General features: G+C 32.0%; 6 protein-coding genes across 8 annotated transcripts; 4 read left to right on the top strand and 2 right to left on the bottom strand.

Moving 5' to 3' along the window:
• The first annotated feature begins 1,039 nt into the window (after positions 1–1,039).
• Positions 1,040–1,761, top strand: LOC143352278 (U6 snRNA-associated Sm-like protein LSm6). Its single transcript, XM_076784606.1, has 3 exons — positions 1,040–1,259; positions 1,363–1,453; positions 1,509–1,761. The coding sequence occupies exons 2-3, from the start codon at positions 1,363–1,365 to the stop codon at positions 1,655–1,657; spliced, it is 240 nt and encodes a 79-aa protein (XP_076640721.1). The 5' UTR covers positions 1,040–1,259; the 3' UTR covers positions 1,658–1,761.
• A 1,004-nt stretch (positions 1,762–2,765) lies between these two features.
• LOC143352861 (uncharacterized) lies at positions 2,766–4,389 on the top strand. Its single transcript, XM_076785778.1, has 4 exons — positions 2,766–3,027; positions 3,501–3,686; positions 4,019–4,180; positions 4,251–4,389. Exons 1-4 carry the CDS (start codon positions 2,968–2,970, stop codon positions 4,344–4,346), a joined length of 504 nt encoding a protein of 167 aa, XP_076641893.1. The 5' UTR covers positions 2,766–2,967; the 3' UTR covers positions 4,347–4,389.
• Positions 4,390–4,395: 6 nt separating this feature from the next.
• On the top strand, positions 4,396–6,752 carry LOC143352859 (polycomb protein EED). The gene has a single exon (XM_076785777.1). The coding sequence runs from the start codon at positions 4,396–4,398 to the stop codon at positions 5,677–5,679; it is 1,284 nt and encodes a 427-aa protein (XP_076641892.1). The 3' UTR covers positions 5,680–6,752.
• A 23-nt stretch (positions 6,753–6,775) lies between these two features.
• Pfdn2 (prefoldin 2) lies at positions 6,776–7,658 on the bottom strand. The gene is made up of 3 exons (XM_076785779.1): positions 7,446–7,658; positions 7,077–7,200; positions 6,776–7,011 (listed from the first exon to the last, which is right to left on the bottom strand). Exons 1-3 carry the CDS (start codon positions 7,589–7,591, stop codon positions 6,820–6,822), a joined length of 462 nt encoding a protein of 153 aa, XP_076641894.1. The 5' UTR covers positions 7,592–7,658; the 3' UTR covers positions 6,776–6,819.
• A 252-nt stretch (positions 7,659–7,910) lies between these two features.
• Vang (Strabismus domain-containing protein Vang) lies at positions 7,911–13,141 on the bottom strand. The gene is made up of 4 exons (XM_076785776.1): positions 12,646–13,141; positions 11,956–12,547; positions 11,723–11,881; positions 7,911–11,586 (listed from the first exon to the last, which is right to left on the bottom strand). Exons 1-4 carry the CDS (start codon positions 12,774–12,776, stop codon positions 10,750–10,752), a joined length of 1,719 nt encoding a protein of 572 aa, XP_076641891.1. The 5' UTR covers positions 12,777–13,141; the 3' UTR covers positions 7,911–10,749.
• Positions 13,142–13,399: 258 nt separating this feature from the next.
• On the top strand, positions 13,400–16,211 carry Snr1 (SWI/SNF related, matrix associated, actin dependent regulator of chromatin, subfamily b, member 1). Of its 3 annotated transcripts, XM_076785775.1 has the most exons (7): positions 13,400–13,563; positions 13,648–13,741; positions 14,012–14,474; positions 14,571–14,698; positions 14,990–15,302; positions 15,385–15,561; positions 15,632–16,211. In XM_076785775.1, exons 3-7 carry the CDS (start codon positions 14,023–14,025, stop codon positions 15,669–15,671), a joined length of 1,110 nt encoding a protein of 369 aa, XP_076641890.1. In that variant the 5' UTR covers positions 13,400–13,563; positions 13,648–13,741; positions 14,012–14,022; the 3' UTR covers positions 15,672–16,211. The 3 variants fall into 3 exon arrangements, with proteins under 3 accessions (XP_076641890.1, XP_076641887.1, XP_076641889.1); XM_076785772.1 differs by having other exon boundaries at positions 13,400–13,741; XM_076785774.1 differs by lacking the exon at positions 13,648–13,741 and having other exon boundaries at positions 13,403–13,563.
• The last annotated feature ends 304 nt before the right edge of the window (positions 16,212–16,515 follow it).

Below are 16,515 nucleotides of genomic sequence, written 5' to 3'. Positions count from 1 at the left end.
CCCTAAGTTGCGTGGGCCTGGAATGCGTAAGGCCTCGAAGGAGTGGCCCAAGGGGACGTAATCTGGGGGGTTACTCGCGTGTAGCATGCCACGTGCGTTTCGATTGCCGTTCGATGTCTTCGTAGGTGGCCTCTTGTTCGGGGGTGACTAATTTATGTCTTCCAGGTCCTTGAGGGAGGCTGTAGAGCTGTCTTCTCTCGGGTCTGTTTTTCCTCGTTGTCCTTCGCTTAAGCGGGCCTGGTCCTAGTAGAAGTGGTTCCGCTCCGTTATCGCTTGCAGCTGGCATTCCTTGCGTCTCGCTTTCCCTACTCGAGTGACCTCTTAACTTAACATAACATTTTCTAACTGCGCTTTCTTAAAAATTATCCTTATAGAATACGTGTCTGTTCGAATACGCGCGGTATCATGTCTAGTTATTACCGAGATGGCGCCTGTTTCGATTAGGGCGACGTCACAACTGTTTTACACGTCGCCATCTTGAAATTTCAAATGTCAGTGTCACACGATGAAACGAAAAGGATAGAAATACATGATTATGACAGGACGTGCAAATATGCAAGTAATGAAATATGTAATAGATATTTCAATACTTTAATTCATATTAGATGTTAAAATCTTATTGCTATTTATGCGATATAAACTATATATGTGATATACGTAGGCATAGACTATAGCCCGCAATCTAGACGTAACCACTAAAACGAAATTTCAGTCGACTAAAAACTATCGACTAAATATTCGATAGTATGTAGTAACTAAATAGTAATTAGTCGATAGTTGAATTTAGTCGATAATGCCCATCACTACCTCTCGGCGACAGGTCCCATTGAGCGTAAACCATGTTGCGTGCTGTGTGACGCTGATGTTGGCCGAACCGGAATCTATTCGCTATAGCCGCGCTCTGATTGGTCCGTTTTTCGTTAATAACTCGAAAAGAAAGCGTTTCGGCGCGAAGGGCCGAAGGTGCTTAGAGCAAGGTGCACAAGAGCAAGGTGCTTAGCATTGCTTAGCATCACCTCATGAATCACTCCTTTCAATCATTTCAATTGAGCCAAACTTTTTACTTTACCAATGTCAAAATTGTCGCGCATGTGTGAGAAGCCCGTCCAATAAGTTCAATCCATCACTGCTATGGCTTACTGTATTGCTAGTCAGTTGATTACTGTCTATAAACATTAAGTAGTAGTGATAGTGCTCTAAGTTTTATAAATAAAATACATAGGTTACATAAATACACACATGAAGTGAATAACTACAAAGTACGACTCGAAACGCTTTAGCAATATATTCTAACCTCGTTTACAGATACTTGTTCATAAATATATTTGTAAATAACATTCTATATGGAATATTAATTTACAGATGAGTCGTAAGGAAGCATTATCTCAGTTTATACAACAAATTCACGGACGCCCGGTTGTTGTAAAATTAAATAGCGGCGTGGATTATAGAGGTGAAAGATTTGTTTTTAATATTTTATGCGTTATTAACCTTTCACATTTTATTAGGTGTTTTAGCTTGTCTTGATGGCTACATGAATATCGCACTTGAACAAACGGAAGAGTACGTAAACGGTCAGCTGAAAGACAAGTACGGTGATGCTTTCATTCGTGGTAATAATGTATTATATATAAGTACACAAAAACGTAGAACCTAAGTAAAAAGAAATGTACAATTTCTATTACGTTTTTATTATTTTCACCTATACAAATTCGTAAGAGAAACTATATTATTTTTGGTAATAAAGTCTTGTTAATTTAGTATACTTGCTAGATTTCGATCGCCGCGATAGTAATTATTGATAAATATGTTTATAACAATTTCTTTTGGTAATGGTAACAACAAGCGCTCCCTTGGCCATCTTGCCATCTAATTTTTTAGTAAAAATACCTAATAAAACTCGAGATACAGAGTAACTTTTAAAACATTTCTTGAGCATCTCTTAAAGCATGTCAAAGCAACTTTTATACATGATTATTCGAAGTATACAAAATACTCGATTCTCATTAAGATTATTCGGTATTTCATGTCGTGCGACACGAAACAGCATAAGATGAGATGACTGAACTGGCCTATTCCTACATCTCGTCTGTGATATTAGTTCCGACCGATACGGTAGGATGTGACACAAAAATGGTAAGGGGGCTCTGGAGCCCCGCGGACGTAAGACAAAAAAAATACATTGGGTGATTGGTCTACCCCTGTACCTCGTCTGTGGTTACATGCTAAGCTGCTCGGTTCTGTTCCATGCTAAGGCTGAGCAGATGTCAGCACTATATCGGGAACGCAGGAAACCCGGGCGTGAACACTCTTCTATCTTCTTTGCTCATGTCCCAATTGTCCCATCACTGTGCAGGGAGGAGGCGCTCAGTTTTGACCTTGACGGAGTTGACCGTCACGCTATAAACGGCCGCTAGAAGAAGCTAAACATTTTCGTCCAGTAGAGGGACTATGTATATAGGTAAACTTTTTACAGTTTATTGTGTTGTAGGGAGTATCGTTGACTCCCTAGTGCATCCGCTAGGCGACGCAGCGGGCGCCAATAAATAGGAGCACGACTCTATGTATCTAGGGATTTTCCCCGAGACACGCTCGGCGTCCTCCCTAGGCACCAGTCGCACTGAGTCTGCCGCCACGTGCAGATACAAATAAAGTTCCTCTTGCCAACATACACGTGCCTAGTTCTTTTACCTGGATGGTAGGCCCCATACCTACAGTGTACAGGCTGTGCTAACGAGGGTATCCTCTCTGGAGTGAACTGTGCATTGACTGTACACAAAAAATTAAGAAATACTGTATAGATCAGTATAAACTCAGTTATGTTTTCTTATATCACGAGTGAAAGAGAAAATTTGTATTAACCTCATTCAGTATTGGAATAGCATATTCTAAGTTTTATTTGCAAGTAATATACAATTTCTGTTTCTGACTTTTAAATTTTGTGTTATAATGAGTTAAAGATGTGACATGGCGGGCATTCTTACTAAGTTCGGTAAACACCGATATGAATCTTTAATTTCCTTCTTGGTGCGTTTATAATACTTAGATCTTTTTATTGTACGCTATCTTATATATCATTTAATTTTCGTAGAAGCAAGTGGCTGACTTATAAAACAACTTGTAACTGTTTTGTTGACAAAAAATCAAATGATATACTTTTATATCTTACATTTATTTATCTATACATAAATTAACAGAAGTTTTATATTCATTTCGATATCAAAAACTAAAGTTCATTACTATATTTCAATTTGAGATGAAGTAATATCGTATTATGTTTTCGAGAGTGCACAATGATGTTTGTGTATTAATTCATTTTCCATGTTCTATAGTTTATCTATGTAATTATTTTAGTGACTATATAAAATTATGAATAATTGGTTTTGCATGTATCTATTCTATTAACGGTAATATTATGGATCTGATTTTGTAGGTTATGCTAATGTTTGAAATGATACATATTTGAACATTCAGTTGATAATATTAAATATTATTTACAGGTTGTAGGGTCAGCAGACTTATGTCAAAAGGTTTCTGAAGGATTACATCAAAGTGCAAAAGTAAAACAATGGAATATTGTAGTGCATCAGTGTGAATTTGTTACTGATATAGTAAAGTTACAATTTCACATCACAGTTGATTTCATTATCTTTGTATATGATCGCAGATCCCATTCTTTAACCGAAGTAAGTTTATAATCCATTTTAACCCTTCGATACGACAATTTTTCTAACTGTTTGTACAGGACAATTTCAATGTGGATGTACTTAAATTATACCATAACATCAAATAAAAGCATTACCAAAGATAAGAATTAATTAGAAATTCTATAAGGTGACTAAAGTCATTGTCAGTACAGCCAGCAATAGACGTTGGGTGATTATAGTCACTGTTCTTATACCACGAACATCAGCTGTGGGATGACTATAGTCACTGTTCTTATCGAAAGGGTTAAATAGTTCAGATTACATTAATTTACAACGATGGTCTTTACTATATAAATCAATTCTTATTTAAGGTAGAAACAAATATAAGCCTCATAGATGAACATTATATAATTTGTGGAGCAGTATGTTTAGTAAATTGCAAGGAAATTTCAAGTAGTATAGGATTCATTTCCCATGAATCAGCAGAGATACGGAACAAGTATAATATTAGATTTCTATCTGCTAACGTTTCTGTAAGTTCTTATAATCTTCCCTATTATCAATTTATACTTCTTTTATTGCACTGTCTTTTCTGCTTTTTAGAAACCACAAAGTTGTGTTCAATTAGGCAACAGAATATTGAACTTAACAGAGGCTATACTAGGCGTTACTAGTGGAATTCCCATTATTGGGATTTGAATATATATTTAATTAACACTTATGTTAAAGTTGTATATCTAATACCGAAATGAAAAAGACAAGTAACAAAGGTCAAACATATGCCTCCAGTCAAGAAGACAGTGAAAATGATAGTGATGAAACTGAATGCAGCATTGGTAGCAATTCCACAGCGGGTACACATCGTAGTGATACACCTACACGCAGTGCACGTTACAGAAGGAAAGGTCGGCGTAGAAGTAAAACTGCTAAATGTAAGTCATGCACGGATAAACCTCTTTATAAATATTGCTGCAGTATTAAAGAAGATCATGGACAACCATTGTTTGGTGTACAATTCAATCATCATTTAAAGGAAGGTGAACCATTAATATTTGCTTCTGTAGGAAGTAATCGAGTTAGCATTTATGAATGTCCTGAAGGGGGTAACATTAGACTACGTCAGTGCTATGCAGATCCTGATCCAGAAGAAAATTTTTATACTTGTACTTGGACTTATGATGACTCTGGAAAACCTCTATTAGCAGTGGCAGGATCACGTGGTGTAGTTAGAGTCATCAGTCCTGTAACTATGACTTGCATTAAACATTATATTGGACATGGTCATGCAATAAATGAATTAAAAATTCATCCTAAAGATCCAAATATATTGCTCTCAGCATCGAAGGACCATGCTCTTAGACTATGGAATATAAAAACTGATGTCTGCATAGCAATTTTTGGTGGAGTCGAAGGTCATAGAGATGAAGTCTTAAGTGCTGATTTTGATATGAAAGGGGAACGAATCATTTCATGTGGCATGGATCATGCTTTGAAATTATGGACATTAGATAAACCAGATATGCAAGAAGCAATAAAACAATCTTATTACTGTAATCCCAGCCGTAATGGAAGACCCTTTGATTCCATACTTCAGCATTTTCCAGACTTCACTACACGAGATGTACATCGCAACTATGTTGATTGTGTTAAATGGTATGGTGACTTCATTTTAAGCAAATCTTGTGAAAACTGTATTGTATGCTGGAAACCAGGACGTCTTGAAGATTCTCAACTACGTAACGGAGAAACAAGTGCTACGGTTTTACATCGATTTGAATTTAAAGAATGTGATATATGGTTTATAAGATTTTCAATGGATTTCTGGCAACGCACAATAGCTTTAGGAAATCAAGTTGGCAGAACATATGTATGGGATTTAGAGGTTGATGAACCTGGACAAGCACGATGTCATTCACTTCAGCATCCTAGATGTACTGCACCCATACGTCAAACAAGTTTAAGTAGAGATGGTTCAGTTTTATTATGTGTTTGTGATGATGCCACTGTATGGAGATGGAACCGTGAACATTAATAATTACATAATATATACAAATGTGCCTTCGCACTTACAAAATGTACTGCACTAAGTGCTTACTGCCTTTTAATATTGACCATCGTAAAATAACTCTTATCAATAGTAGGTTGTGTATTTATTACAAAATACTTATCTTGTAATAATTTTAATTCATAAATAATTTATGAAGAAATTGAGACTTACATGATTCATACTATTATTAGTGTACGTCACACTTTCACATATGTAATTACTTTCAAGCCTGTATATATCATATAGGCAATTTATAATTGTAATTCTAGAAAGAATGCATATTTTTAACCTTTCATATGCAATATCTATGACAAAAGACAAACTGTACTATACATGCACCATGATAATCATCACATTTTTATTTGTAAGTACTTTTAATTGGTAAAGGTAATACAATATTATTTCAAAACAATTATGAAAAGTGTCAAATGCAAATTAAAATAATTTAAGGTATTTAATATACTTACATGTCTAAAAAGATTTTATTCTTTGAAATAAAAGAAAGAACTTAAAAAAAAGCTATCTTTACTTTTATCAAAGTGATCTGCAAAGTAATTGTAAATCACAAAGTTTCTGTGTATGTTTGTAGTAATGATCTTCATATTTTTATGAAAAAATTAAAAATGTAATACACTACAATCTTATAATGTAACATTTAATAATAAGTAAGAAGTGTAAATATTTGCATTTTGTATATGAATTTTATTTCTTAGCAAGAAAGAATATTATTTAGTGTATGTCTCCTTTATTATAACTTTGGGTTAATATTTTTGTAAGTATAAAAATCTTACATTGTTTAAATGTGAAACATTCAGAAAAATATTCATTACAAATCAAACATAGAATAAAATAATTTTTTAATTTTAATCGAATGTATTGTATTTTACAATTTGTAATACTAAATTAAGTTAAGACTGTTAATAGTTCCAAAGACTGAAATAATTACTTAAAATTGTATACTACGGTTTATAAAGAATGAATAAATACCTTTTATGGAAAATACACCGTTGTTTAAATATTAAATAACCGTATGGATAGAATGATATCTCAGAAAACTGTGAAAATAAATGCCAAAACGGGATTTAGATCAAAATGCGACATATATTAAAAGCAGAAATTTTGATTTTAGTCGTAGCTGCTTAACAATGAATTAACAACAACTGTGCTTCTTTTTGTTTCTTTTGGTTCTTCATTTTGCTGTTGCTGTTGCACATCCTGTTCTCCCCTAATTCTAATATTATGTTTTTCTTTAAATTCATTTATTTCAATTCCTTTCTTTGTTAACTGATCATTCAAACCATCTATAACTTTTATTAGCTGCAAACCAAAAAATATATATTATGCAAGTACTACAATGGTATATCTTAAAAAAAAACTTTTACCTGTTCTTTGTTTGTTACTAATGCAGGCATTACATCTTCTACAGTGCGTTCACATAATACACCTCCTGTCAGTCTATAGCATTTCCTTTTTGGATCAACATGTTTTAATGTGTCAATTACGATCCTAAAATTTAAAATGCTTTGTTGTAATATTGAGAAGTTATTTCTATAACGCATTAAGCTTATAGAATTAATATAACATATACATAGAAAACTTTTGAATTTATACTTTTATTTATTGCAAGAAATGCATTGTAATTTTGTTAAATTAAGATTTGTTAACGATTATCTGCCATTTATCTCTGATGTTAAAATACGATTATGTTTATAAAATACAAAAGTAGTTAGTATAGGTTATGGAGTTCATACTTGTGTTCATTTAATTCCATCTCCATTTCTGATAATTTATTAGCCATTGATCGTTGCTCATTGCGTAGCATTTGAAATTCAGACAGTATTTCTGCAGTAGATTTTGCGCCTTTGGCAGATTTTCCTGATTTTTTATCGCTAGCCATATTAGGAGTTTGGCATTACTTTCTTCTACACGCGCGAGATTAACCGATCTATGTATGCATGTGTGTGTGCGTGTCATGCGATGCGCGAAGTTCCTACTTCAAGAATGGATTTATATGTATATAGATTACATTGATACTTGACATTGATATTTTGTGGAATTTATTAAATAGATTGTATATAGTATATCTAAAAATTGGATTAATGAATTAAACACCAAGATTGTTTTTCATATTTTTAAATAAGATAACTTTTCCTTAAGGTAATTGACACAAGATGAATTGATAAATTGTTTTAAACAAGATTTTGAGAAAAAGGAAATGTAGCCAATATATAAAATATAAAGAATAAAAATTTCATTTGTTTTCTTCATGTAAATACCTTGTATTATATCATAACCGCATATAGCTTGTATACATTCAAAGACTTTTTGTAAAACGAGATTTATAAATAAAACGAAGTAACAATTTTATTTTTTTATTTTTCAGGTTTCTCCTTATACTATTTGAATTTTATTTATTTTGTGCGCACAATTCTTTACAAAGTATGGTAATAATTTAAAGTAAAGTTCTTATTAACATATTATATTCTACAAAGAATACAAGAATCGCAGTACAATGCATGCAGAAGTAATATCAGAAACTTAATATTTATGTATATACTAAATATGTATGTTTAATTTACCAATTAATATATTTGTCACGCCCACACATAAATAAAAAAAAATTTGTAGTTAATAAAGCTACTCACAACTGCAACATTACCTATAATTCTTGCAAGAATATAAAGTTATGAAAAATTTTGTATACTTTAATGTAAGTATTTTTAACTTATTATAGTCTTAAATAATCAGTTACAAGCTGAGGCAAGTGATGTATATTTGTATTACCAAATTATGATATGTTAAGTATATACTTCCTAGTCATATATGGATGAATTTACACTTCTTGTCATTTGAATTGAAAGATTGATCAGCAGAGTGAAAGAGAATAAAAATGAGAATACCTAGTATATTATAACTTCTCTGCATAACAAATTTCACTGTTACAATGATCATTCTTTTATTTATATGTTCAAATATTGAATATGTCATATATATACATACATATTATGATGTGTATTATTCTTATCACGTACTGTACACATTTATAATAGTAAATTCAGTCACAAATACAGAAAAGTACCATAAACCTTGCAAAGTGAAATGTAAAATAACAATTTCATATAAAAAAATTATATAAAAATTAATATAAGATCAATGGTTACATTTAATTAATACATTCAATACTTATGAATGTATAAAATTATTTATTAAACAATTTAAATACTTAAAAGAGGTGGTATGAGACTATGTCTACTGGTGGAAATGAGCAAATCAAAACATAATCACAACAGAAATTTCTTTAAAGTATAAACATCTCTAAAAACAGAAGATATTTAATCAAAATTTAAAGAGAGCTAGTACCAATATTTGTCATAGTAAAGAATACTATGATTTTAACTAGTTTAGATATTACTGAAAGATTATTTCTTTAGTCTAGCTTATTATATAAAACATATTTAATACAATTGTGATTTCTAAAGCGTTGTAAATCTTAGTAGATCTTTCATCACATCTGTATGTTGCTCATATACTTTAAGAATACAATTTTTTTAAGTAAGTACTTAAAATACCTAGCAAATGAAAGTTATTATGGTAAATATTGAGAAAAAGAGACTCAGTTTCAGCAAATGTCCTTGAGCTTCACATATGTTTTCAATGACACTGTCCCCGAATATCCTCCAAAAGATTATTGCCATTGCTCGTTGTTCAATAAAAAGTTATTAACAGAAAAATTTTGTTAAACGAAATGTAGTGATATGTTGTCAGGACTATGATTCTCTTTCAAAGTGGTGATAGCCTTATCGGCCGACCGGCCGGGGATTTACCTAATCCAAACCTTTTTGTTTTAAAAGTATCAGTATTGGTTTGAGTTAGGTCTGGGTTAGAAAGATTCTTTTTAAAGTAAAAGTATCAGTGTCTTTATTTGTTAGTAACTTTTTAATGAACAACGAGAGACATTTGAAACGTCTTGATGATAACTCAGGTATGACCTTGACAATTTATGTAAAGGTCAAAGTTATTGGTGCTATACACGTATTGTAAAAATAAACAAATGTATAAATTATAAAAATATTAATTATACATTATATATTATAAATGTAAAATATAAGAAAAACTTAATAAAACCGGTGTTGTGGAAGAGACTGTATCATTTAACTGTTTTTAAAAAAGTACAGATGCCATATGTCTTTCTATGTACAATACATATAAATGCAAACTTATATGCACAAATAGAACATTGTATAAATAGATTGTAGGAATGTAGTTATTTTCCTATTCAGAATAAATAAAAAAATATTTCATGAAATGAAAGCCTAGTATATGATAGGTCCTAAGTATATGTATATAATAATAGTTATCGTTGCTGTAAGTATAATAGTTTTAATGCACTTTTGGAACACTATTGTTTTAACAACAAAGAAGCATTTGTAGCTTGTATATTTCGACTAAATAAAAACTATCGCGTGGGTCAATTGAAATTAATGTCGTTTTGTTCTATCGTGTATTTATATTCCTAAAAGTACTTAAGAATCTAATACTTTTAGGCAATACTGCTATAGAATTTTGATTCTATAAGTTAAGATATACAGATAACGGAATAAATAAATGTGTGCGTGCATAGTATAAATTACTATAAATGTTGAGTATTTCATGTAAATCTGTAAATGCAAGAACTACATTGTCCATTCATCCTTCAATTGCTTGTAGCAAAGAAGAAATATAAATAATTTCATTAATGGGAACATTTTTTGTGATAGCATTATAAAAAACTATCTTGATGCGGTCAAAAATTTCTGTTTATCTGAAAATATACTCTAATAAAAACTTTATCATTGCTATATATGTATATAACAATATAGGCTTCTGTATTATTTGCTTGCTATAATTATATTTAATTCACAATACTTACAAGCTTATTACTGTGGAGTTTTCTCAATTATACATATTATATATACAGTAAAAAACTACTTGTTCTTAATGAGTTCTGTATTCAATAAAAATACAAGCATCTGATTGCAAATTATCTCAAAAAATTTCGTTAACTTTAAAACGTTACTAGACCGACGTTTCAGAGTTTAATCTTAATAAGAATTTGTTAGACTTCGGATGTGCAAGTTGTTCTGTAAGATGAAAATGGGGTAAATGATATGCTGTACATAAAAGAGCTACTTCACCTTGTCTTAATTGAAATTCGCAACCATTAGCAAGAGGTCGCGATGGTAACTCGCCTTCGCAGACTAAGGCCCAATGATGTGAACGTTTTTGTCTCTCTTTTTCATTTGAAAAAACGGGACTTGTTACGAAAAAAGGTTCTAGAAATGCACGCGGTGCTGCATCTTGAGCTAGACACCGCGCAAGTCGATTTAAAATAGACTCTACAGAATGACGCGGTTGCTGTCGTGTCACTCTCAAATACTTTTGTAAGGCTCTCGCCATAGATGGAAATACTGCTTGTGCAGCTTCCATAGGATCCATAGGACCAGGATTTGGAGTTGATTCTACTTCTGAATGTAAACGCTTAATATGTGCAAATGCTTCCTCAGCGGCAGTGATTAATCTCGCTCTACGTTTTCTAACTCTACGTTCATAATCGTGTTCTTCGTAAAAACGTTCGTTATGGCTAGAATCCCTACGACGAGTTTGAGTAGGCATTACTGATCTATCACCGCTACCTCCTCGAGACTGAACACCACTAGTGACTCCACCATCAACTTCATAAAACTTGAAGCTTGACTGTTTTCTGCCAGATTTTGATACAGGCAGTCGTTCCAAATATGGATTGTAGATTGGAAATTCTGTATAATACCTTTCTAACACCCATACTGCTGCTCGTTGTATCGATAACTGTCCAATTGCATAAGACCGTGATACACCGTCTGGTGATCTTACAACCTTGAATATTAAGTTGTTACAAACAATGTATTCAAAAAGTAAACAGTATTGTATGAAAAGTAAACAGTATTGTATGAAAAGTAAACAGTATTGTATGAAAAGTAAACAGTATTGTATGAAAATTAAACTGACATACCTTAAGATAAAACACGGGTTGTTGATGGCGGATTTCAATAAGTAATATTGCAATATAATGTATGAATAGTAGAGTATCTGCGAGAGTACCGGCATAATTTACTAAATTTTTGTACTCTGTTATTTCACCATTAGCAGCAGTCTTAGCACTCTCTGTGACCTAAAATTTATGATAATAGTACACCAATATTGTAATTGAAAAGAAATGTAGGAGTGTTTGAAGAAATTACCTACCTGAACAACATAAAATAGCCAATAAGTACAAATGCACAACATGGTAAGAAGTAACACTCCAGCTCTGAATAAGAATATACGAGGCATAGTAGCATTTCGTGAACGTAAAAACACAGCCCAACTCCCAATACCTAGTAGCACCAACTTAAAGGCTAAACCTAACAATTGGCCTTTACATTCTGCATTACATGATAGCAATTGAAGCTTTTGTTGCATTGTTAGTACAGTTGTTGAATCAGGAAAAAATCCTACTTTGGGCAGTATAACCATAGCTATAGGGCTAAGAAAGGCGCTTAATCCAATTATCATTGCTATAACAGGACCCACAAATCGATTACAGGAACTAAATGATCCATCATTTTCATGTGGCCAGTGGCTGACATCTTCGGTTGATTCCGATCTGTCGGAAGTATTTCCAGTCACAGCAGTAGTATTTTCACCCCAGTTCTCATCTTGGGGTAATATCTGTACTTCAATAACTTCTTGACCCAAATTATCCACGCTATCGCCTCTTACGTTAACAGTTGTTTGGAAAGGAGCCATTTCGCTTGTATCTAAATGATGTCGTTCCTTCCTTTGACTGCGACTGGTCCTTTCAAAAAGAGTATTAATATAAAAAAAAGACAGAGAATTTAGCTACAAGTTTTGTCATTATTACATAATGACATTCCAGTCATCAAATTCAAATACCTGGTACTTCTATGAGAATGTTGTCTGTGATGAGACTTAGAACTATGAGTTCTATGATGTTTTTGAGAAGTCCTGCTATGATGGCTATGGCTATGCTCGCTAGCCCCCGATTTTACGCTCTCAGTCTCCATTCCCCGGCAAAGGTTACCGCCCTCGAGCTACCCCATAAGAACATACCCTCTTCCACTCGTATCCGAACGCCAGGCACATATACTTAGTGCTATATCACAATCGCAGAGTCGGAACTTTGTCGAATTATAAAATGATACGCTATGGATGAAGAATCTTAAGGGCATTCTCTGTGCATAAAATTTTTTGCACAGCCGACATTTTAAGATACGTAATTAATTTTTCAAAAAGCTGAAATCATACCGTACAGAACTAAGTATGACTGTAAGATTGCTTTATCAATATAATTTTCTATTAAAATATATTAAAAAAACAGACGCCGACACGCCTAACGTTTATTATTCCCACCCCCTTTGTCTTGTTACCAGTTACCACATTCCGGAATAATTGTTGGGGGAAGAAAGAGCAGATAAAATTTCCTAGGGATGTTTAGGGAAATGTCAAGTACAGAAATGTTTACATAGGAAATATTAATTCGTATGTTCGATACTGTCAATTTATGTTTATTTATTATATATTTATATTCAATCATAAAATACTATGTACTAGAATGCATATATAAATTATTTCGGTACATATATGCAGAGAGGATATCATCTTTGATATATGTATACGGAACTATATGCAATGCAATGCAGTGTATGTAAGTACTATACATATAGTGTACAGTGCCGAACCGATTCTTTGAATGCTGATGGCTATGTTATATCTTTAATTCTCGTATTTAATGAACACCAACTAAGCAATAATCAACAAAATATTTAAACGATTGTTTATTTCAATTTGGAGGTAAGCTTCATCTATATAAATATCTGATACGAGTGTTACATACATAGTTTTACTGAAATATTATTCGGTGGAACGAAAACATAGTGTATGCTTTGAAGTATAAAATGCTTCGTACTGCGTCCATGCCAATATTAATAAATGTGTGACAGATGAAATTGATAAGTAACCGACAAAACAAGTAAGTAAACGAAATATATAAACAATACTAATGATGATGAACAAAGTATGTACTGTATTGTGAACAACAAAAATGAATTGTATTGTGTTGTTTGGTTATGATCTTATTAACTTCAGATCTGTTTAGACGTTGTAATTACTTAAACATTTTTTTTCTGTTTTATTTTATATTATAGGATTTTATTTCTATTAAGATATGAATGCTATACATGAATTATTTTTTTATATCTTATTTTTAAGATATTTTTATTGGTATTATATACTTCTATAGGACATATAAACATGGCTTTACGTACATATGGTGATAAACCTATAAGCTTCCAAGTGGAAGAAAATGGAGAATATTATTGTATTGGATCAGAAGTGGGCAATTATTTGCGCTTGTTTCGAGGATCATTATATAAACGTTATCCTGGAATGTTCAGAAGATCTATTACGAATGATGAACGTAAAAAGCTGGTTGAACTCGGACTAAGTCAACATGTACTTGCATCCAGCGTGTCCCTCCTAAGAGCCAGTGAAGTTGAAGATATTATTGAAGGCAATGACGATAAATATAAAGCTGTATCAGTACATTCGACAGAACCTCCAGCCCCTAGAGAAGGAAAATCAAAGAAATCAATGCCATGGGTACCTAGTTTACCGAATAGTTCACACCTAGATGCTGTGCCTCAAGCCACACCAATTAACCGTAACAGAGTACATAATAAAAAAGTTAGAACGTTTCCTTTATGGTAAGTGTTTTAATCTTGCACATTTTGTAATTAATAGTTTTGCTAGTATATTTTTTAATTAACATGTTATATTAAAAATATAAATTATTTTTCTAGTTTCGACGATACAGATCCATCAGCAAACTTAGAAAATGCAGCACAACAAGAAATGTTAGTACCAATTCGTTTAGATATGGAAATTGAAGGTCAAAAGTTAAGAGATACATTTACATGGAATAAAAATGGTATATTCATTCACATAATTTGGTTAAGACTAGATCTACGGAGCACTAAAATTAACCATTTTATATTACTCTATAGCAACAGTGTATTTATTCAGATTTTTAGAAATTTTCATTATAATATGTGTTCAAAGAATTAAATTGAATGCATAATTCCCCGTGAATGCATCTCTACAATCTCAATAATTGTAGATTTAAACATTTTGACGGGTGCCGTAGTTCTAGTGTTAATACCAGAATGTATCTATAATAATATGTTCGAACACGCACGTTAAACAATGATACTTTTTCTAGAGAGTCTCATAACACCAGAACAGTTTGCAGAAGTATTATGCGATGATTTAGATTTAAATCCTCTCACTTTCGTGCCAGCTATCGCTCAAGCTATAAGACAACAAATAGAAGCTTTTCCTCAGGAAACAATTCTTGAAGATCAATGTGACCAGAGAGTTATAATTAAATTAAATATACATGTGGGCAATACATCTTTAGTAGACCAAGTAGAATGGGATATGTCTGAAAAAGAAAACAATCCAGAAAAATTTGCAATGAAACTTTGCGCAGAATTAGGTCTTGGCGGAGAATTTGTTACTGCTATTGCATACAGGTCTGCATTCATAATATATATTTACTCATTTTCAAACATAAACTATCGTTACTCAGTTTGATACGAAAAAACTTTTGTTTAGTGTTCGAGGACAGCTGTCGTGGCACCAAAGAACGTATGCATTTTCTGAAGCCCCTTTACCTACAGTGGAAGTACCTTTTAGACCTCCGTCAGAAGCGGACCAATGGGCACCGTTCTTAGAGACATTAACAGATGCGGAAATGGAGAAAAAAATACGTGACCAAGATCGAAATACGAGGTAAGTATTGTTATGCTATGTTTATCTCCGAAAACTTAACAATTAATTACAATGTTTTTTTTTATTTCAGACGTATGAGACGATTAGCAAATACAACACCTGGATGGTAAAAAATGTAAATTACAATGGTAATAAGAAACAACAGAAAATATCATGAAACATTTCACTGAGTTGTTTTGCTCAGGACTTTCATTCTCTTTGCCCATTTAAGACATTTTTTAAAACTATATATATAAATATATATAATATAATTTTTATGTTAAGATTAAGAAAAGAAATAAAACTCATTCTCATAAATATTTATACATTTACTAAAATACAAATGCAACTGATTAATGTGAAAATATATCTATATGATTTTCCATTAAAAAAATGTTCACATCTCTAAAGAATTGGTTATTTTGTGAATTCTTATTTGCACAATTGTATTTATTACTACTGTTACATAATATAGGAAGTAAAAAAGTTCCTGATAATGTACCATACTCCAATGGCTTATGAAACATAAGTCACACTATATGATAATATAATGAGATAGTCAGAATGATGATAAGAGGTTTGATAATTTCTATCAATCTAACAATGTTAGAACGTTCTACTGAAATTTAACCAAATTTAAACAGATTATAATAAATTAAGCCGAAATTTGATGTCAATTTTGTTTCTACCCAACCATTCAATGACACCTGCTTTCAAACATGAAATACCTTTATCTATTTACATAAAGAACTTGAATTGTCGAAAAAATGTTGTAACTCGAATAGCAACTTCTGCTTAAAAAGAAAGAAATATATTAAAAGTAAATAATAAAAATAACTTACTTAAAAACTAAAAATAGAAAAGTGGTTTATTATTTGATTGATTAAATGATAAAATGTAAATACTTTTATTCAATAAACACACTTGGATAATATTTACATAAATTACAAATTTTGCTTTGTTTCGTTCATTATG

This window comes from Halictus rubicundus, chromosome 3 (genome assembly GCF_050948215.1).
Source record: "Halictus rubicundus isolate RS-2024b chromosome 3, iyHalRubi1_principal, whole genome shotgun sequence".
NCBI lineage: Eukaryota > Metazoa > Arthropoda > Insecta > Hymenoptera > Halictidae > Halictus > Halictus rubicundus.
Note: the sequence above shows the minus strand (reverse complement) of the source record. Positions and strands in the feature narration are given on the sequence as shown.